The 23178-nt window shown below is 36.4% G+C and overlaps 1 protein-coding gene across 2 annotated transcripts in view; it reads left to right on the top strand.

The window, feature by feature from the left end:
• The first annotated feature begins 6169 nt into the window (after window positions 1-6169).
• LOC113041878 (1-phosphatidylinositol 4,5-bisphosphate phosphodiesterase delta-1-like) overlaps window positions 6170-23178 on the top strand; it is a 28851-nt gene continuing 11842 nt past the window's right edge. The window contains exons 1-4 of one of the 2 annotated variants that reach the window (XM_026200448.1): window positions 6170-6354; window positions 13107-13265; window positions 17438-17666; window positions 20993-21122. In XM_026200448.1, coding sequence (XP_026056233.1) covers window positions 6324-6354; window positions 13107-13265; window positions 17438-17666; window positions 20993-21122 — 549 coding nt within the window. In that variant the 5' untranslated portion in view covers window positions 6170-6323. Of the gene's footprint in view, window positions 6355-7731; window positions 7864-13106; window positions 13266-17437; window positions 17667-20992; window positions 21123-23178 lie in introns of those variants that run through there. The other variant, XM_026200447.1, reaches the window with a different exon arrangement.

Genomic DNA, 23178 nt, shown 5'->3' on the forward strand with positions numbered 1-23178 from the left:
GATGGTAAAACGTGAGTTGTTCACAATTAAATGCAATCGACAAGGGTTAAAATCTGTCTTTTAAATACGTTTTTTTCTTCTCCCTTTTCAAATTTCAAATCACTTTAGAAAAGCATTTATTTTCAATAAAAATTAAGGAGGGAGTTGCGAGGGAGGGCTTTATTGTCCTAGTAAGGTGGCATCCATTTAATAATATTAATTAAAATGATAATTTACACTCAATAAGTTATTATTGCATACTGTTTTATAATGTATTATACTGGGGTGCAGATGATTGCCACTATTTGTAATAAGCATAAATAGCAGAAAACCCTGCTATTTTAACAGTGTAAAAGCTATTTGCAATTAGTGCATTTTAATCTTTCCTCTGCCATGGTTCTTGTTTATTTATTTATTTATTTATTAACTATAATTTTGGACATTTTTCTTTTGCTTTGGCAATTCTGAATTTGAAATATTTAAGCCAATAAAGTGGTTTTAAGTTCAATTGATTAAAAACTGTATATTTTCAGTGTCTGCATCCCATTTTATGCATGGTGCCTCCAAAAAATCTTTTTTATTTTATTTCAAAGAACAAAACAGAAAATATAATTGTAGATACAAATAAAGATTAAGACTATAGACACGACACAAGAAAAAAAAATCTACTCATTCTGAAATTCCCCTCCATCACTGATAACATAATCAACCGAGCAGCAGCCCTCAAATTCTTTGAATGAATAAAACCCATGCAGGACTCCTCTCCTGCCGTTCCTCACATACCCAGGTGGGCAGTCTTTAAATATCTCACAGGCACTGGGTCAGTGTACATGGCACACGGAAACCCTGGTTGTATTGTGCAGACAATGCACTCCAGTTCACGACACCTAATTTACATACAAAAAAAAAATTATATATATATATATATAAGATATATTAAATAATTTTGAAGAAAGCAGAAGAGCCATACAAGGAAAATAATTAAAATGTATTTTTAAATATATTATAGGATGATGTTAGAAAAAGTATTATTTGCTTTGTCTGAAAAATATTACATTTATAACCAGCATTAACATCAACCAACTTGATAAAGTCTGTCAAGTCAAAATTTAGGTTGGCTTGTGAAAGCATAGCCTGAAAGTTAAAAGTTTTTACAATTTGAAAATTTTACAGTTGAGCGCAATACAGTCTATCAGAGAAACAAAAAACAGATAGCTGAGAGGAAAGACAGAAAGATGAAAAGAGACAGTACTTACTGAATGTTAAAGGGTTAGTTCACCGAAAAATGTAAATTGTGTCATTAATAACTGTTGTTCCAAACCAGTAAGATCTCCGTTCATCTTCGGGACACAGTTTAAGATATTTTAGATTTAGTCCGAGAGCTCTCAGTCCCTCCATTGAAACTGTGTGTAAATCTTCAAAAGAAAAAAATCTTCAAAGCATCGAAAATACATTTTGGTCCAAAACTAGCAAAAACTACAACTTTATTAAGCATTGTCTTCTTTTCTGTGTCTGTTGTGAGAGATTTCAAAGCACAACAGTGTAGTGTTATCCGGTTCACGAACTAATCATTCGATGTAACCGGATCTTCTTGAACCAGTTCACCAAATTGAACTGAATCGTTTGAAACGGTTTGCGTCTCCAATACGCATTAATCCACCAATGACTTAAACTGTTAACTTTTTTAATGTGGCTGACACTCCCTCCGAGTTTAAACAAACCAATATCCCAGAGTCATTCATTTACTCAAACAGTACACTGACTGAACTGCTGTGAAGAGAGAACTGAAGATGAACACCAAGCCAAGCCAGATAACGAACAAAAGATTGACCCATTCTCAAGTCAAGAACCGTTTCTGTCAGACGTGTCCGATTCAAGAACCAAGGAGCTGATGATACTGCGCATGTGATTCAGCGAGAAGCAGACCGACACACAGAGCGTCTGAACCGAATTGATTCTTTTGGTGATTGATTCTGAACTGATTCTGTGCTAATGTAATGAGCCCAGGTAAACCGAAGGCTTGAATCAACGGCAATCATCGCAAATTAAGTCATTAGGTCGAGCGCAAAAGAACCGGGGGAACCATTTTCTTCAACCGGTTTATTGAATCGAACTATCTGAAAGAACTACTGGTGATACGAAAACCGATGCAGCCGGTTCTTGACTTGAGAACAAGTCAATCATTTGTTCATTATCTGGCTCGGCTCGGTCATTTCTGGGATATCATGTCAGTCATGAGGGAGTGAGATGGCCAAATGGCCCCAACCAACTACAGTCAAGAAACTTCAACAATTCCTAGGTTTGGCTAACTTTTACAGAAGGTTTATCCGTGACTACAGCACGTTCTCTGCCCCACTGACATCCCTTCTCAAAGGCAAACCCACAAAATGAAGATGGATGGAAGGAGCAACCACTGCTTTCTATACTTTTAAAGGAAAGATTCACTACAGCACCGATCCTAAAACATCCTGAACCTGATTTACCTTTTGTAGTGGAAGTGGATGCTTCTGATTGCGGAACAGGAGCTGTACTCTTGTAATGCCATGGCCAACCAGGCAAACTATTTCCATGTGCCTTCTTCTAAAGAGAACTGATCATATCAGAATCTAATTACGACATGGGTAATAAGGAGCTCCTTTCCATGAAAGCTGCCTTCGAGGAATGGAGACACTGGTTGGAAGGGGCCATCCATCCGTTTCAAGTCATCACTGATCACAAAAACCTAGAATACATTCAAAAGTGCTAATGGTCTCAATCCACGGCAAGCTCGCTGGTCACTATTCTTCACCTGCTTCCAGTTTACAGTCATGTATAGACAAGGCAGCAAGAACAGCAAGGCAGATGCTCTGTCTAGACGTTATGAACCCTCTACCAAAGATCTGACACCAGGCCATTCTTCCCCCCTCAGTCATCATTGCTGCAGTAACCTGGGACATCATGGAGTAACTACAACGGGAACAACAACATGATCCTCCAACTACTCAGTGCCCCCCAAACAAACAGTACATGCCTAACAACTTACTGTATGTCAACGTATTATGCAGTGGGTCAATACATTGATTAGTACCGGCCATCCTGGAATCTCTCGCACACTATGCCTGCTCCAAAATTCATTCTGGTGGCTAGCCATGTCAAGGGACATTACCTCCTATGTCAGGTCATGTCAAGTTTGTGCACAATCCAAAAGAACTGCCATCAGGCCTTCTGCACCCACTGCCTATTTCTAAACACCCTTGGTCCCATCTCTCCATCGACTTTGTGACAGATCTGCCCCCCTCTGAAGGCTTTACCACCATTTTGGTAATCAATGATCGATTTTCCAACTCCTGTCATCTGGTACCACTTCCGGGACTGCCCACAGTGATAGAAACAGCCCTAGCCCTATTCCACCAAATCTTCAGAGTTTATGGACTACCAGAGGACATTGTCAGTGATCGTGGCACCCAGTTCACTTCTTCAGTTTGGAGGGCATTCAGCAAACACTTGGACATTAATGTATGCCTAACATCAGGTTATCATCCTCAAGGCAACGGCTAGGTCGAATGTCTCAACCACGAAATTGGAAAGTACCTACGGACCTACTGCAGTCGTGAACATTACATATCCCAAATTCAGTATCTCAGAAAATTAGAATATTGTGAAAAGGTTCAATATTGAAGACACCTGATGCCACACTCTAATCAGCTAATTAACTCAAAACACCTGCAAAGGATTTAAATGGTATCTCAGTCTAGTTCTGTAGGCTACGCAATCATGGGGAAGACTGCTGACTTGACAGTTGTCCAAGAGACGACCATTGACACCTTGCACAAGGAGGGCAAGACACAAAAGGTCATTGCAAAAGAGGCTGACTGTTCACAGAGCTCTGTGTTCAAGCACATTAACAGAGAGGCGAAGGGAAGGAAAACAAAAAATGTGGTAGAAAAGTGTACAAGCAATAGATATAACCGCACCCTGGAGAGGATTGTGAAACAAAACCCATTAAAAAATGTTGGGGAGATTCACAAAGAGTGGACTGAAGCTGGAGTCAGTGCTTCAAGAACCACTACGCACAGACGCATGCAAGACATGGGTTTCAGCTGTCGTATTCCTTCAAGTGTCAAGCCACTCTTGATCAACAGACAGCATCAGAAGCGTCTCGCTTCAAAAATGACTGGACTGCTGCTGAGTGGACCAGTTATGTTCTCTGATGAAAGTAAATTTTGCATTTCCTTTGAAAGTCAGGGTCCCAGAGTCTGGAGGAGGAGAGGAAAGGCACACAATCCACGTTGCTTGAGGTCCAGTGTAAAGTTTCCACAGTTATTGATGGTTTGGGGTGCCATGTCATCTGCTGGTGTTGGTCCACTGTGTTTTCTGAGGTCCAAGGTCAACGCTGACATATACCAGGAAGTTTTAGAGCACTTCGTGCTTCCTGCTGCTGACCAACTTTATGGAGATGCAGATTTAATTTCCAACAGAACTTGGCACATGCAAACAGTTCCTGTTCTTAATTGGCCAGCAAACTCGCCTGACCTTAAGTAAATCTATGGGGTATTGGGAAGAGGAAGATGGGATATGCCAGACCCAAGAATGCAGAAAAGCTGAAGGCCACTATCAGAGCAATCTGGGCTCTCACAGATTGATCGACTCAATGCCAAGCCACATTGCTGCATTAATTCAGGCAAAAGGTGCCCCATATTGAGTGCTGCACATGCCCATACTTTTCATGTTCATACTTTTCAGTTGGCCAAGATTTCTAAAAATCCTTTCTTTGTATTGGTCTTAAGTAATATTGTAATTTTCTGAGATATTGAATTTGGGATTTTCCTTAGTTGTCAGTTATAATCATCAAAATTAAAATAAATAAACATTTGAAGTATATCAGTCTGTTTGTAATGAATTAATATAATATACAAGTTTCACTTTTTAATGGAATTAGTGAAATCAACTTTTTGATGATATTCTAATTATATGGCCAGCACCTGTATATGACGAGTTTGGTTCCAAAACTGTAATGACTGTAATGATCCAGATTCCTGGATTTGCCATTCTGCCTTGACTGCCTAATCGGACTGATGTTTGTGTTTTGACCTCTTGCTTGTTTACTCACCTTTGCCTTTTGGATTATCCCTGTGTTTGACGACAGATTGCCTGTACTAACATTGCTGATTGCCGTAAGTACCTTCAATAACCTTCTGCTAATTGATTTTCACTCTGCCTCAGCCCAATCACTACAGTTTTGGAACCAAACTCTTCATATATATATATTTATATATATACAGTATTTGTTACACCTAATGGTAAAGCCAAGTGGTGATAAGTTACTGTGTTGTTATACACATGCAATATGGCCAAAAATTATTGATGTTATGTTACCCAATTCAAAAATAGCATGCACACCTCTACATACCTGAAGATCAGGTATGGCTTGGTAGTTTTAAAGGGTGTGCTAAAAGTTGCCAGACAGGATGATGTTCAAAATCCATCAAACTTTGCTTCACACCCTACTTTGCTCTACGACAAAATTAGATCATTCTTGTTCAGTTATTGTGAAGACAGATTGATTGTCCCATCATGTCACGATGCAACACAGTCAATATATCACTAATTTTTATCATGTACTGTAATACTAAACAAATATATATACTTTCATCCAAACTCCCATATTCAGAAAATCCACCGAGAAGTGGAACATACAAACAAAACAAGTATAGCATGAAGTTTACAGACCCCCATAAATGTTATAACATTGAATCACTTGCATTGAAATGAAACATTGTTCAATCTGAAAACACTGAATGTAAATCATAGACTGGCTTTTATTTCCTATGAGACAATGCTTATGAAACACTTCTAGGTGGAGGGTCAGATTAAGAGTTTAGCTGTAGCCAGCACTTAGGTTTTATTCATTTTCAGTCTTTGAACAGCACACTCTTAAGAGTGGAATTACAGGACAAGAGTGGAATTCTGAAGAAATGAATCAGAACCATCTGTAGCCACGGACAATTAAGAGCTCCTTCTGGAAATCACCCAGAAAGCAGACATGTCTGTGAATTAGGCTACACATTAGTCGTATCATAATGGGTGCACACAAATAAAACTTTTCAGGGCATCGTTGAGAGAAACTTGAAAGACCAGTGTTGCTGTTGTGGGTGTTGGCGAATTCTCGATAGTGCACTAGTCATAGGCGGGTTCCACACACAACAGCGCATTGGACTTCCCTGTCAGTGGATGGTTTAAGACACGGGTTTTACTCATCCCAGTCAGTATCTGGGCGGCTGTGAGTGGCTTTGGGACGCGAAAGTCTTTTCCCAACTGGAATATACAACAACTGAAAGCAAACGCTAAATAAAACAGAAAGAATCATGGAAGCCAATGGAAATGCTGGCAAATTCGGTAAGTTTTGCAGTGATGTCATGATTATTTCGCGCGAGAAGTGAATACATTTGATTTAAGAGTCAACATATTCATATGGCTATATGAATACCATAATGTGAACAACTGAATGCTAGCTACAACACCACATACTTTGTACAAACCAATTTGCTCTGAAACTCGAATTTGTAAGATCACCTTGTTTTTAGCTTTCGCGAGGTTCTATTCACAGTCACGCGGCGTGTAACTTAGTGAAATAGCCTAATGACATTTTGTTTATTGCTGCACTGTCAGAACTGCTATTAAATGATGCCTCATAGAACATTTTCCATCACTTCAGGAGTTTGCGGACTTTTCATTTATCTGAGAACTTTAATAGGCTACTCAGCTTTAAAAACAGAGGCGTGAGTCCACAATGCAAATTGCAGCTTACAAACAAATACACTTGGAGTTAATTTAGCTTAGTTATTGTATGGTTATATAAAACATAATTATTTTTGTGGCCCTTCACTTACACCAACACACATTCAGCATGACGTTAACTAATGTCACGCGAGGGAGGATTCAACCAGAAGAAGGCGCCCTATGACAAATTACATTTGAGTTAGTGATTCATCAAAGTGACTCGTATATTTGAATCGGTTCCCTAAACGACTCTTTTAGATTTCGCTTACTTATTTGTTCAAATCACATCTGCTTTCCATATAGATTTTATGTTTATGACTTTAATAAAGCTATAAGAATACAGAATTAGCTAAAAACCGATAAACGTGTATCAACGTTCTCTCTTTGTTAAAGAGTTTAACTCACAAGCTGAACTGAATTGAAAGACATTGCGCCACTTCAGTTGGTCAGCAGATGTAGATATCCAGTTTGTTCAGTTTGTCTCGTTTAATAACGCCACGAGTCTTGACTCATTCAGTGAAGGGGGATGATCCATCACAACCCGCCTGGAATGCTATTAGTTCGCATTTTTCTCAGCAAATCTGCACTTTACACGAGAGAAACTTGAGCAAACTAAATAGCTAGGAGTCAAACCAGAACGATTCTTCCATTTAAAAGATTCGTTCAAAACCAAAGATTCTCCCATAAGTGAAAATCCCCAAAGGAGAAGCCACGTTTGTAGTCATGAGGCAAAATGTAACGTTAAAGGTGGGTTTGTGTTTAAGCAGGCCGAAAACGAAACCAACTGACAGAATAAAATACGTTGTTATTACAGCGTTATAGCTATAGGCTATTTAAATACCACAGTGCATGCCTTAACATGCCAGACTTACAGATGTGAAACCCTGAGATAGATGGAGCAAGTGAATCATAAAAACACAGCAGGATGATTTTTGCAGGTTTAGAACCCGCCCATAGAAAGAAAATTGCAAACGTCATGATTTTCTCGCCTCATGTTATTTTTCTAGACAAACTAAACCGATCAGCCAATGTCGGTCATGTCTTGTGTGCGTAAGCTTCGAGAAAGGACGAAATCCCAGGAGTTAGTTTACAAGATCGTGGCACAAGAGAATGGGAAACGCATAGGTGGGTGTTGCTTTTGTGTCGCGCGCTCGTGCATTAAAAAGCCTCCCGTGGGCGAAACTGCACGAGACTTGTTTAGTCCCAGAAAGTAGAGTTTCCAGAAAAACTGCAGTTACAGTTTTGTCACTATTACTGTAAAACCATAATAAATGGGGTCTCATTTAAACTGTAAAAAGTAAGAGAAAAGCTCTTTCTCACTGTAACAATGGTAATAAAATAACATTTACATAAATAATTTAAAATAGCATGAAGTTTAGAACGTGCATGTTGATTAGGAGATAAATAGCCTACTGTATATGTGTCAACCAATCTCTGCTACATCTTCTTGCACAAGTCGGATCAAATCAGACTTTTTGTTTGCTTTAAGAAGCTGCACTCTAAATATTAAGATTAAAATGATTAACACATTGAGAACATTTATAAAATAGGCTACCATGATGAAAAGGATGTTTATCTGCATGTCACAATCATCTATGACAGTTTATCTCATAAACGTGTATGATACACTTTTTTAATATTTGGGATGAGGAATGAGTCAAGGGGATTTTTCCTGTTTAGCTTTTTGATGTTTTGCTGTATGTTAAATGGCATTCCAGCCAAATACAGCAGAGAAGATCTGTTATCTTCCTTGTGTTTTTGTTTTTTTTTACTGAAAAAGGAGAGTAGGATTTCACAACCTTTCCAAGGAAATAATGAATGGTTCTGACGGTTGATTTATCACAGTTTTAATTCTAGTGATGAAAAATCACAAAAAATCAAAAACCTGAAGAAAATAGTGGCACTCAGGGCTCCTTAGATGGAAATTCCAGTTAATGGAAAAAGCCTTGAGGAGTATGACAGTAGCATCAAAACACACACATGAATTAGCATTATGATAGTCATTTATTTTCTCACTTCATTGCAGGATCCTGGAACTGAATGTATTTGAATGCTTCAGTTTCTATGTTTACATACATTTTAATAATTAAAGCAAAGTGCTTTCATGCAAATTTTAATTAAATTGAGGTTGCTGCAAAAGTAAATTGAAACGTGTGGTGCAGATCTTAAACATTGTTAATAATGCCATGTAAACGTTGAGTTCACTGTAAGATTCATAAGCGTCCAGTATACGTGTTTAATACTATGCAGAGATGTCTAGATGTTGGAAAATGAATTAGGTAAAATGGCTAAATGATGATGGCAAACATGTTTTCAGAAGATAGTATTTTGAGGCAGTGGACGGGAGCTGTAAAGATTCAAAATGACAAAAAAAACAAACATGTAATCTTCATATTAATGGTTCAACTTGTGGGCTATATTACAAGTCTTTATGTCTGAGGATCAAATCAAAATGTTTGTTTTAGCTTGCTTTGAAAATCTTGCTGTACAGCTGTGGTCACCATTCAAATAACATTTTGTGTTCAATGGACAAATGCAATTTTATTCAGGTTTCAATTCAAGTTAGCAGACAAGAAAAGGCTCTTTTGGCATTTGTTTTAGTTACACACATGCTGAGTTGCATAAGACTTTAGTCAGCTGTCTTTGACATGACTCACAAACTTCTAGGCATACTGATTTTGAAAAGAAATAGTGCACTCTTAAAATAAAAAATAAGAAATTATCAGATTTTCATCAGATTGAAGAAATTATTATACATGTATAACCAGAATATTCAGAATTTGCTTCCGTATTGTACCGATACATTTTACCGTTAATCTGTGCATAGTACAGTCGGTGAAAGTCAACTTTGTGTTTTACAAAAGGTCAAAAGGTTGTGCCTTGTATCATCACCTTAAGACCGTTGGTAATCTTCAGAACACAAATTAAGAGATTTTTGATGAAATCCAAGAGCTTTCTGACCCTGTGGAGACAACAACACAACTGACATGTTCAAGGCCTGGAAGGGTAGTAAGGGCATGTTTAAAATAGTCCATGTGTCATCAGAGATGAAACTGTAGAAAAAAACATTATTTTAGTTGTTTTGTTTTTTTCACACAAAACGTTTTCTCGTAGCTTCATAACATTATGGTTGAACCGCTGTTGTCACATGGACTATTTTAATGATGTCCTTACTACCTTTCTGGGCCTTGAATGTTGTAGTTCCATTAATATCAATGCAGGGTCAGAAAGCTCTCGGATATCATCAAAAAATCTTAATTTGTGTTCCGAAGATGAACGAAGGGCTTAAGAAGAAGTTTTCATTTTTGGGTTAACTATCCCTTTAAATATTTCACTTCAGTATACTCAGTAATTTACTAATGCCCAGGTTTGTTTTGGGCAGCCTTTAAAAAATGTAATTACATTTTATTTACCCTGTTTGCTGCCTTTAAATTGCTACTGAAGTGAGTGGGAATGCTTTCGAACAGCTTCATCCTGGTATTAGTGATCTCCCTCTCTGGCTTTTATTCCAGCAATGGCACAGCTGAAATCCTCTTCGCAAATCATACCTGGTCCTGTTTCCATAATTTCTTTAAAGACCACAGCAATTAGAAGTCAGAAGAGTATTTGAACTTGGCGGCATCTACATTTGCCTTCTAAAAACCTCTGGAGTATGATTTGAATGAGATAAAGAGGCACATTTTCCTAAATGTTAAATACCTCACCCTTTTCAAAAATGCTATAACACTAGTATCAGTCATCAAAATAAAACCTTACACACAGAGTTTTCTGAGTAAACACAAGCAACCATTCCAGCACAGAAAATGTTTTCAGCCTAACTTCAAAGGCCTTTCTGAAAATCAGCTCAACTTTTTCCCCATTTCTCCGCCTTCTGCCCGAGAGCAGCCAGAGCCTCATAAACAGCCTCTGTCGTAACAGCTCGTGAAAAAATGCCTGCAATGTTGTGGTTGTGCTCACACCCATGGGTCACAGAAGATGGAGATATTCATGATTCAACTGTTGTGTAAATTAAGCCCATCATGACAAAGTTCAACCAAGTGCATTAATCACTCTTAAATCAGCACTATGATTACTGTGGGACAACGGCTTTGTGTCTCATCCGGATGTTGCAGGCGTTCACAATATTTCGCAATATTTTATCATTCCAAATTTAGCCACTCCTGAAAAGGAAGTAAAAGCATTTTATGGAAAGACATTGATATGAACTTACTACAACACGCGTGCACATACACATTTTTACATATTGTGGTAATCTCTGTCTTGCTTTATAGATGCAATAATCCTTGCAAGCAATTGAAAATCGATCCCTAAAAATTGCAACATGGATCATATGGCTATTTCGAAAATTGTACCGGGTATATTAATCATATATAAGCTAATTTGCATATTTTCAAATTATATATATTTTTTCAGGATTCTTTGTATATCTTCTTTGGATATTTGTATGTGTATGCAAAATAAGTAAAGACTATTTTAAAGCCATAACTCAAAAAACAAATATAATGTTCTTCTTCTTTTAAACTAAAAACATGTGAAGCATAGAATGTATTAACACAAGAATCGCTGTGAGTGATGCAAATGATTTTATTGCTAATCTTTACTCAATCAGCATTGTGGTTCCAGCAAGAAAAGATAACCACAATATCATTGCAATATCGAATAAATGCTGTGTGGGTGGATAAATGTGGTCAATACGTGTCCCTTTTATTTTTTTTAACTATGAGTACTATTTATGATACTTTAATAAAGTATCAAAAATCAATACATTACTTTATAAACTGAATTAAATAAGGCAAAATTAGGTCACACTTTATTTTAGGGTCCAATTCTCACTATTAACTAACCATTAACTTTGACCTTTGCCTCAATTAACTCTTTATTTGCTGCTTATTAATAGTTTATAAGGTAGTTGTTAAGTTTAGGGTATTGGGTATGATTATGGATGTCATGCATTATACATACTTTATAAGCATTAATAAACAGTCAATATGTTAATAATAGACATGCTAATAAGCTACTAGTTATTAGTATGAATTGGACCCTATACTAAAGTGTTACCCAAAAGGATATACTGTATACCGTTTATATTGTTCAAACTTAAAAACTAGAAACAAGTAACTGAAAGTGAAAAATTCTAGGAATTTACCAACAATTAGAATGGTTAAACATATCATTTATTTTCATGAAAGTAAAAACTCAATGATTTGGACTATATTGTGGGCAGATAGATATACAGCATGAAAGAGTATAAAAGAAAATCTTGGTGCATTTACAGTAACCTTTACCATACTTAAAGCTCACCCAGCAGGTTTTGACCTTGAGCAAAGTCAAAGTGTAAATTCAGCAAGTCCATTTCTGCTTTTGTCTGGAGAGAGGTGTGTCAGGCAATTGGAATTAATGAAACCATGCATGTAATTTTTTGTAATAGTTCTGACCTTTACATGAATCAGCATTGACCCCACACTGTAAAAAATAAGTGTAATTTTAACTGTAAAATTTTGTAAAAACGCTACGGAAAAAAACTGATAATAGGTTAACAGTAAGCTCCCGTACTATATACAGGGAAAAACTGTAAAAGATCTAACAAAGCATTTAATGTAAATTTACAGTAAAATTCTGTTAATTATACAGCTTTTAGAAGTAAAAAAAGAACAAATCAATGTATAATTTACAGTCTAAAACTGTAAACTGATATTCCCAGAATTCCCTGCGTGACACTCCACGTTTGAAAGTATTTTGTTTAAATAATCATGTTTTTAAATAGTTCTTGTTATCAGTTATGTACATTTGAGCTTTATGTTACATCTTCTGTTGCTTAATGAAAGTTTTTTGCATTATTTAAGTATCACGTGTGTTACCATGATGGTGTTTTGTGTTTCCATAAATGTGCACCTTCTATATGTTAATATATACTTCTGCTTGTGGTGAAGCTACTTGTGATGAGCTTTGATACTTCATGTGGCTTTCTCTTATACAGTACCATCTTTATTATTATGGTGGTTGTCAGTATTTTCAAGGTACAAAACAGATTTAATTTTGTGTGTTGTTGAATTTACTGGTTTATATTCACATTTTCTTGTTTGTAAATTACAGCTTTATATTGTAAAATTAACAGTTTTTGACGTAAATGTGTTTACAGTTTTCTGTATTTTTACAAAATTATTCTGGCAACCACAGCTGCCAAAAAGTTTTTGTAAAAACAACAAGAAATTTTTTACAGTGCAGGTATTTTTGACTTTGGTTCTATATTTAGACTTCCAAAGTTCTCATAAATCGAGATACTTTGACCGTGGACTTTGAACATTTTATGACCTTTGTGAACTCCATTCACACTGACGCCTGAACTTGACTTTTGTTTTGTCCTTTAGGTCTGGATGGAGACCCAGACCTGCAGTTTTTGCTGAATGGTGGAGACCTACTAAAGGTGAAGTCCAAGTCATGGAGAAAGACCCGCTGCTTTCGGCTGAATGAAGACTGCAAGACAGTGTGGCAACAGACCAACAAGAAGTTCAAGAGTGACTCCAGCTGTAAGTGTCTCTGCTGTCCCTTTATTCTGTGCCTGTTTGAAAGAGGTAAGGAGAACAGGACTTGGTCATATCATGAAGAATCAAATTTTACTTGAAACTATAGATCACGGTATAATAAGCAAAACACTGTACATTTGTGAATACAACTAAGCTGCCACTAATTTAAAATAGAAAACGGTTAACCTTGTATAATTTCCTTTCAGTAAATGATCTCATGCTGACATCAGCAAGCCTCACATCAAATGGCTTTCAGAAATTTCTCCACCTTATGATGGGACAAAATGCAAACCATGATTTTATGTAGAAGACAGTAAATCACAAAAAAAAAGCTTGGTTTTCACAGCCAGGGTCACAAACAGTTAGACCTGTCCTTCACTTTCCTTTTTTTCTGCCTGCAAGGCCACAAAAGTCTTTGAGTTGGGCGGAAAGGAAACATCTCTGACAAAATGACCAGAGAGGAGGGGAGCAAAATTTTGTGGTGATATTAAATCTTTTTCCCACATGTGGTCCTCTTAGTTTCCGGCCTGGTTCCTCCTGGCCAAAGGCCTCAGACCAGACCTCTTTATCTGCGGTCTACCAGACTGTGGCTGCCTCCTCTTTGTCCTGCATGTGTGTGATTAAGTAAACCAGGACCAAACAAAATCAAAGGTTTCTAGTGAAAACACCAGTTATCAGCAGGGAAGCCCGTGGGTCTGTTCACATGATATTTTCACCCATTAGTTGGGTGTTTTGACAGGCTTTTAACTCCCATTGGCCAATAATAATGATTGGATGCATTGCACATGTAGTCGAAGCATTCTGGCCTCTTTTTATGTTCTCAAAACAATGACATAAATGGCTGAAAATGTATCTCAAAACATATATTAAGCCAAGTAGGATTTCTCTAAGTATTGAAAAGTTACAGATTGACTTAGAGACTCGCCATTGGCGGTAAAAGCTGAATCTATAAAATATTGGCTAGTTAACCGTTTAAATGCGAGAAGACAAGGGGATCATGTTTTTATGCACAGGAAGTGAGGTTCTTACTATCTTATAGTGATGACGCCAAGTTTATCTCAAGTTAAATGGACTTGAAAGGGCGGGAAACAAACTGAGGAAACGTAACAGATTGTTTTTATCAAACACTAGTGCTGATGCAGTAAAACTATCCAGAAATGGGACAATGACCATGTTCGTCTTTTAAAAACTGTTGGACAAAGACAGTTTGAATGAAACATCAACCACAGGCCTGTGTGATGCCCCGTTACATAGTTTGACGCTATTATCTGTGCAACAATGAACAGATTTTGCCCCTGTTTGTCATGAGTTTATTATTCCCGCCTCCAGCAGAACACAATGAGAGGTCACATGGTCAACATCCCACCACTGTAACATACAACAGAGGTCATATGAGGCAAAATCAGACTAGTAAGAGCCCTGATATGTTTTTAAAAGCTCTTGTTGGCACATCAGAATTGCTATTTTTAGTATTAAACTTTACTGCCTAAAATAGTTCCTCCTTGACATCAATTAGGCTCGAATAGGGCGGCTCAGGGAATCTGAGAAAAAGTAGCAGACAGGACATATTTTGGAAATGAGAAGTGTGTAATCTTTGCATCATCATCACTACATTAAATCTGCACCATCATCAAATAAAAAAAAAAGATCAAACCACTTCACCTCAAAAAAGATGTTGGTGCAATTATGTCATAATTATGTTTTCATAATGAAGAAGTATTTCAGACACTGTGTTTTATATAATACATGAAATGCAACAATAATTATCTGACAAAATCAGAAAGCAGAGGTCAGAATTTGGCCAAGCACAATGTTTCCTTTCTGTCAGCTTGTTTGAGTGGAATCTGAAGGATGCTAGACTTGCTTTCGACACTGCTTTCTTTCACCAGTTCACTTGAGATTGGGTGTTATCCAAATAGTTCTCCTACGGTCCCCATATTTGTCTTTGTGAGCGCGTGCCACGTCTAAAACAGCTAATTATCTCCAGCTGTGCTTTTTCGACATATTCCAGAAATACTGTACAAATAAGCTCTTCTTTTTCATCAAATGGTCGGTGAAAGAAAGCCCTCGGAAATTTTTATACAGTATGTCTATGTCAAAAGGTTAAATTACATATTACATGAACTAGATACAGTTTTATACCTTTGTTTGTTTGATTTGGTAATTTTCTCTAAATTTCATAATTGTCTTTTTGTCATTTTCAAGGCATATTTGAAATACATTGATAAAACCTATAAATTTACATTGAAAATTCAAATAAACTACAAATTCATTAATAGAAATAACAAAAATGTATAAATTAGTTAAGTATTAAAAATGAATTCTATATAATTTCATATCAAAATTATGAATTTAGAAGTGCAGTCGAGAAGGTCAAGACCTCAAATAGGCTACTTTTCATGTTAGACTAGTTTTATAATACAGAGCAGCCTATCTTTAATATCTAATAGATCTTTAAAAAATATATATAATAATAAATAATTGTGCCTTTGCTGTTTTGTCACGTGTCTTGAAATGTGCCATATTAATGGCTAGTGGCTTCTCTTATGTTATGAGTGCACAAAACCCAACCCTGATCTCATTCTTCACAGAAAGCCATCTGTTGTCTAATGGGTTTATTTAGGATCATGAATTCATTTAAAAAATCTCACTTGTGTCTTACTTCCAGTTAGAAGAGTTTATCGATCTGTTTGTGCACAGAACGGTCAATTAAAGCTCTAAAGCTGACCCAGTTCTGCTAACACGTTTCCAGATAGCCCTGTGTGTACACATCTGAACTATACAATAGATTTCTCATTTATTATTATAGCACAATACATATGATCTGAGAGGAACAGAGCTCATTTGGTCCTATTTAATGTTGTGTTTGTTTAACATTGGGATTAAAGGCCAGAGGGCACATGAGGAGACTGATTGTAATGTACAGCTGTGTTTGCCAAACACGTTCAATAATCGTCAAGTAGGGTGACACCTCTGAGGTTATCAGCTTCTTATCACTGTGTGACATGATGCCTGCGTTAAATTCAATATTTCATACAGCAGTGCTGTGCCAAGGTTCTTTGATTGAGGAATCAAGATTATTCAAGTATCTCGCATGTTAATGTTCAAGTTGAATCGACAGGAATTTACTGAATTAAAATTAATTGAACACAGTTGCAGAACTGTGCCATGACATGTTATGAAATCAAAATTAACTCAATATATTTGAAGTGGAAATAAGTGTCTCGCCATCAAGAATCTATAAAATTAATTAAATTGATGAAATATAATGAAAATGAATGAAAAGTTTATAAATTAAATACAAGGAGAATTTATATATATATATATATATATATATATATATATATATATATATATATATATATATATATATATATAAAGAGGAATGATATTAATGAAGAATTAATACCTGAAAAGACATTGTTTGTATGGGTAATTCAATAAAAAAATTAAATAATTACAAATTGTACAGCAGTACAATTTGACTGTATACCATTTAAGTCTATTCTAATTTCAATAAAAAAAAATGTGAAATCGCTGCGCTCAACCAAGACTTTGGGTGCGTAAAAATCTGTAAAAATCGTAATGGCTTCAAATGAAAAAGCAGAATGCACACTCATTTATATAATTCTTACTGATTTTTATATTTTTTTATAATTCATAAAGCACAAACAGATCATATCCATAAATCCATTTGTTCTTCTTTCATAATAAAAAAATCCCAAAATCACTAAGAAGCATACAAGTGAGCGTGGATTCTGCTTTATTCAATTCAGTTTCAGTTGAAATTACAACTTTGTTTCCTGTTTGCTCAATTTAAATTTCAGATTCATTAGTGGATTGCTTAGAACCCTCTTAGAGATAACATACTGATCCCTTCTTAAAAATGGATGGACCCTCTTGCACTTCTGTGTCTTTTGGTGCTTTGGAAGATTTTAAATGTCAAAATATACTCTTGAAATAATGCAGCACTGCATGTACAGACCTGCATATCAAACAAGCCTAGAAATAATGTGTCTCTTTGACTTCAGGCTGTTGTTTTGTTGTAAATCACCATTTAGATGTTTCTCTCATCAATCCGTCAACAGATTTCTTGTGAAAGGCAGATTTATTCACAAAAGGTTCAAAATGCTGTTGGATTAATAATAATAACAAATCTCTCTGCTCTTTTCCAGTCAGTCTCGAGGACGTTGATTCGGTGAGGTATGGCCGTCAGACTGAAGGGCTGCAGAAGTACACTGACTCCTCAGTGGACGACCGCTGCTTCTCCATCATCTTCAAAGGCCGACGGAAGAATCTAGACTTGATTGCCTCATCTAAAGAGGAGGCCAAGAGATGGGTCAGCGGTCTGGAGAAGATCATGACTGGCATGCACAGCCTCAACCGACAGCAGAACAGTGAACAGTATCCTTGAACATCCATTCCAGTTTCTCAGCACTGTTCAATTCAGTTCAATTCAAGTTTATTTGTATAGCGCTTTTTACAATACAAATCGTTACAAAGCAACTTTACAGAAAATTACATTTCTACAATATTTAGTTGTAGCTTATAAGTAGTGACTATCAGTTTGTGCGCGTATGACAGAATTTTTCTGAAAAAATTAATACAAGACATAGTGAGCCAGACGATGCGATCAAGCGCAAGGTCGGGGGTTCGATTCTCTGGGAACACATGATATGTACAAATGTATAGCCTGAATGCACTGTAAGTCGTTTTGGATAAAAGCGTCTGTTAAATGCATTAATTTAATTTAAATTTATTAACGGCAATTATTATATGATGCAGTCATTCCGTTTAGTTGCAAATTGTAATCTACAAGATTCTGTGTACTGTTTTTTGGTCCAATAATTAATATCTCTGTCTTATCCGAATTTAATAAGAGAAAATTATTGGTCATCCAATCTTTTACATTTTTAACACACTCTGTTAGCTTAGATAATTTAGAAGTTTCATCTGGTCTCATTGAGATATATAGCTGAGTATCATCAGTATAACAGTGGAAACTAATCCCGTATTTTCTAATAATATTACCAAGGGGCAACATGTATATTGAAAATAGAAGGGGACCTAGGACGGATCCTTGTGGCACTCCTTATTTTACTAGTGATAAATGAGATGACTTCCCATTTAAATAAACAAAATGGTAGCGATTGGACAGCTAAGGATCTAAACCATCTTAGAGCCTTCCCTTGAATACCTGTATAGTTTTGTAATCGATCTATGAGTATGTCATGATCTATGGTGTCGAACGCAGCACTAAGATCAACTAAAACTAGCAATGAGATGCAGCCTTGATCTGACGCAAGAAGCAAGTAATTTGTAATTTTTTACAAGTGCAGCTCCTGTGCAATGGTGGGGCCTGAAACCTGACTGAAATTCTTCATACGGATAATTTTTTTGCAGGAAGGAGCTCAATTGAGCAGCTACAACTTTTTCTTAAATTTTAGACATAAATGGAAGATTTGAAATAGGCCTATAATTTGCCAGTTCACTAGGATCTAGTTTTGGTTTCTTAATAAGAGGCTTAATAACCGCCAGCTTAAATTGTTTTGGGATGTGACCTAAAGATAACGACGAGTTAATAATATTGAGAAGCGGTTCTTCGGCTACAGGTAACAACTCTTCCAGTAATTAAGTGGGTACAGGATCTAATATACATGTTGTTGGTTTAGATAAAGTGTAAAGTCAAGTCACCTTTATTTATATAGCGCTTTAAACAAAATACATTGCGTCAAAGCAACTGAACAACATTCATTAGGAAAACAGTGTGTCAATAATGCTAAATGATAGTTTATAAGGCAGTTCATCATTGAATTCAGTGATGTCATCTCTGTTCAGTTAGATAGTGTCTGTGCATTTATTTGCAATCAAGTCAACCATATAGCTGTAGATGAAGTGACCCCAACTAATCAAGCCAGAGGCGACAGCGGCAAGGAACCGAAACTCCATCGGTGACAGAATGGAGAAAAAAAACCTTGGGAGAAACCAGGCTCAGTTGGGGGCCAGTTCTCCTCTGACCAGACGAAACCAGTAGTTCAATTCCAGGCTGCAGCAGAGTCAGATTGTGCAGAGGAATCATCTGTTTCCTGTGGTCTTGTCCTGGTGGTCCTCTGAGACAAGGTCTTTACAGGGGATCTGTTGATTTTGATATTCTAGGTATTATCAAATTGCCTGATTTTTGAGAACGTAGCAGACATAGAGGATCATAATGTAAAAGGAGCTCATTCAAATACTAAGGTGCTAAACCATTCAGGGCTTTATAAGTAATAAGCAATATTTTAAAATCTATACGATGTTTGATAGGGAGCCAGTGCAGTGTTGACAGGACCGGGCTAATATGGTCATACTTCCTGTTTCTAGTAAGGACTCTTGCTGCTGCATTTTGGACTAGCTGTAGTTTGTGATAAGTTTATTTAGCTCTTCCTGTCCTATATTTGTAAAGCACTGCAGTTTATCTTTGGGTGCGATGGATGAAACTGAAGTGTTAGACGCTGTAGAATCTACATTCGCTATTGTATTTCTGATCTTATCTATTTTATCAGTGAAGAAATTCATAAAGTCATTACTATTAAACGTTGGTGGAATATTTGAATCTAGTAATTTGTTAAGCCACTGTGCAAAATAAAAACCTTGGATTGTTTTGGTTATTTTCTATGAGTTTGTGGATATGCTCTGCCCTGGCAGTTTTCAGAGCCTGTCTATAGCTGGACATACTGTTTTTCCACGAAATTCTAAAAACTTCCAAGTTAGTTTTTCTCCATTTGCGTTCAAGACCACAAGTTTCTTTCTTGATAGAGTGAGTATTACTGTTACACCATGGCACAGTACGTTTTTCTCTAACCTTTTTCAATTTGATGGGGGCAACAGCTTCTAATGTATTAGAGAAAATAGTGCCCATGTTGCCAGTCATTTCATCTAGTTCATGTGTATTTTTAGGTACAAATAGCAGTTGAGATAAATCAGGCAGGTTATTTGCGAATCTGTCTTTGGTGGCTGGAACAAGGAAATGGTCTGTAACATCATCACTTTGAGGTACGATATCTATAGCAGTAAGATCGATTCCATGCAATATAATTAAATCTTAAATTAAAACGATGAGTGGGCCCGGTGACATTTTGTTTGACTCCAAAAGAGTTTATTAGGTCGGTAAACTCAAGTCCTAATGCATCATTTGTATTATCAAAGTGAATATTAAAATCTCCCATGACTAACGCTTTATCAACTGTAACCAGGAGGTCTGAGAGGAAATCTGCAAATTCTTTTAGAAATTCTATATATGGCCCTGGTGGTCTATACACATTAGCCAAGTGCAAGCAAGAGATACATTAGATTTCTTTTGAATGTCTGACAGTGTTTAAGCAGAAGTATTTCGAATGAGTTAAACCTGTATCCTGTTTTCTGAGTAACATTGAGAAACAATATTATGTTGCAATTAACATCGATTTAACATATTTAGGTCACACATCATCTCAAAGTGACATTTATTTCATATAGTATAAGGTTAAGGTTTGGGTTAGGTTTCAGTTAAAGGATGTTTATAAATAATTTTATACGTAATTTACTGTTATTATTATATGTAATATGTGTAACTGTTACCTCAAATATATACATTTTTGCGCTAAAAGTACTATGTGTAATATGTGTAATAAGCATATATATAAACCTTTTTTATAAGTAGAAAAGATCTAGCTAGAAAACTGTAATATTCAGTCCTTACATCAGACAAAAAGCTGGTTCTATAGCTGCATGCGCAAGGCAGACAAGAATGCAGACAACAAAATGTCCTTGAAGGAGCTGAAGCATTTCCTACGTCAGATCAATATCGAGGTGGACGACAGTTACGCTGAGATGCTTTTCAAGGTGAGAGACAAATCATAAATATATTGTTTGCATTTTAACTTGTGTGAGAAGCTTATAGCAATTTTTATGTACGAGTCTACAAGTTCAAGAATCTACACAATATCATATAAAAAAAACTAGATAGTAAAGTTTGTTTTCAAACTTTAAGTTGGCTTGAAAAAGCCTGGCCAGAAAGTTAGAAAAATGTAGAAAGTTTGAAAAGCTTAAAAAGTTTTAAAAATGTAAAAGTTTGAAAAGTTAAGAAGTTTAAAAAAGAAAGTGATTAACATATTACTAGCATTATAAGCAAGTGACTACCATGTCGTTAGCATGATTAGCAAAGTTTTTAACATGTTTCTAGCATGTTGAGAGCATGATTTTAGCATGATTAGCATTTTGCTAGCATGTTTCTAGCATGTGACTAGCATGTTTCTAGCATGATTAGCATGTTGCTAGCATTCCACTAGCATGTTTGTAGAATGATTAACACGTTGTTAACATTTCGGTAGCATTTTGTTAGCATGATTAGCATGTTACTAATATGTTTGTAGCATGATTAGCATGTTGCTAGCATGTTGCTAGCATGTTTGTAGCATTATTAGCATTTTGCTAACATGTTACTAGTATGATTAGCATGTTGCTAGCATGTTGCTAGCATTTTTGTAGCATGATTAGCATGTTGTTAGCATGTAACTAACATTTTGCTAGCATGATTAGCATGTTGCTAGCATGTTGCTATCATTTTTGTAGCATGATTAGCATGTTGTTAGCATGTAACTAACATTTTGCTCGCATGATTAGCATGTTGCTAGCATGTTTCTAGCATGATTAGCATGTGGCTAGCATGTCTCTAGCATGTTGTTAGCATGTTTCTAGCATGATTAGCATGTTGCTAGCATGTCGCTAACATTTTGCTAGCATGATTAGCATGTTGCTAGCATGTTTGTAGCATGATAAGCATGTTGCTAGCATGTTTCTAGCATGATTAGCATGTTGTTAGCATGTTTCTAGCATGATTAGCATGTGGCTAGCATGTCACTAGCATGTTTCTAGCATGATTAGCATGTTGCTAGCATGTCGCTAACATTTTGCTAGCATGATTAGCATGTTGCTAGTATGTTGCTAGCATGATTAGCATGTTGCTAACATGTTTCTAGCATGATTAGCATGTGGCTAGCATGTCTCTAGCATGTTGTTAGCATTTTTCTAGCATGATTAGCATGTTGCTAGCATGTTGTTAGCATGTTTCTAGCATGATTAGCATGTTGCTAGCATGTCGCTAACATTTTGCTAGCATGATTAGCATGTTGCTAGCATGTTTGTAGCATGATTAGCATGCTGCTAACATGTTTCTAGCATGATTAGCATGTGGCTAGCATGTCTCTAGCATGTTGTTAGCATGTTTGTAGCATGAGTAGCATGTTGCTAGCATGTCGCTAACATTTTGCTAGCATGATTAGCATGTTTGTAGCATGTTTGTAGCATGATTAGCATGTTGTTAACATTTTAGTAGCATGATTAGCATGTGGCTAGCATGTCTCTAGCATGATTTTCATGTTGCTAGCATTTTATTAACATGATTAGCAAGTGACTAGCATGTCGTTAGCATGTTTGTAGCATGATTAGTATACAACTAGCATGTTGCTAGCATGATTAACATGTGACTAGCATGTGGCTAGCATGGCTAGCAAGTGACTAACATGTTTCTATGCTAATCCAGGTAAAACCAGTTGATTCAGTTAGAAACCAGCTAAGACCAGCGTGACAGTGGCCAAAACTACTTTAAAACCATGTTAAAAGCATGTTTTTGACATGATTATCAAGTTACTAACATGTTGTTAACATGTTTCTATGATAATCGAGCTAAAACCAGTTGATTCAGTTAGAAACCAGCTAAGACCAGCTTGACAGTGGCCAAAACCACTTTAAACCATGTTAGAAGTATGTTTCTAGTCTGATTAGCAAGTTACTTGCATGTTATTAACATGTTTCTATGATAATCTAGTTAAAACCAGTTGATTCAGTAAAGAAAACCACCTAAAACCAGCTAAGACCAGCTAAAGCCAGCTTGACAGTG

The sequence above is a fragment of the Carassius auratus genome, chromosome 24 (genome assembly GCF_003368295.1).
Source record: "Carassius auratus strain Wakin chromosome 24, ASM336829v1, whole genome shotgun sequence".
NCBI lineage: Eukaryota > Metazoa > Chordata > Actinopteri > Cypriniformes > Cyprinidae > Carassius > Carassius auratus.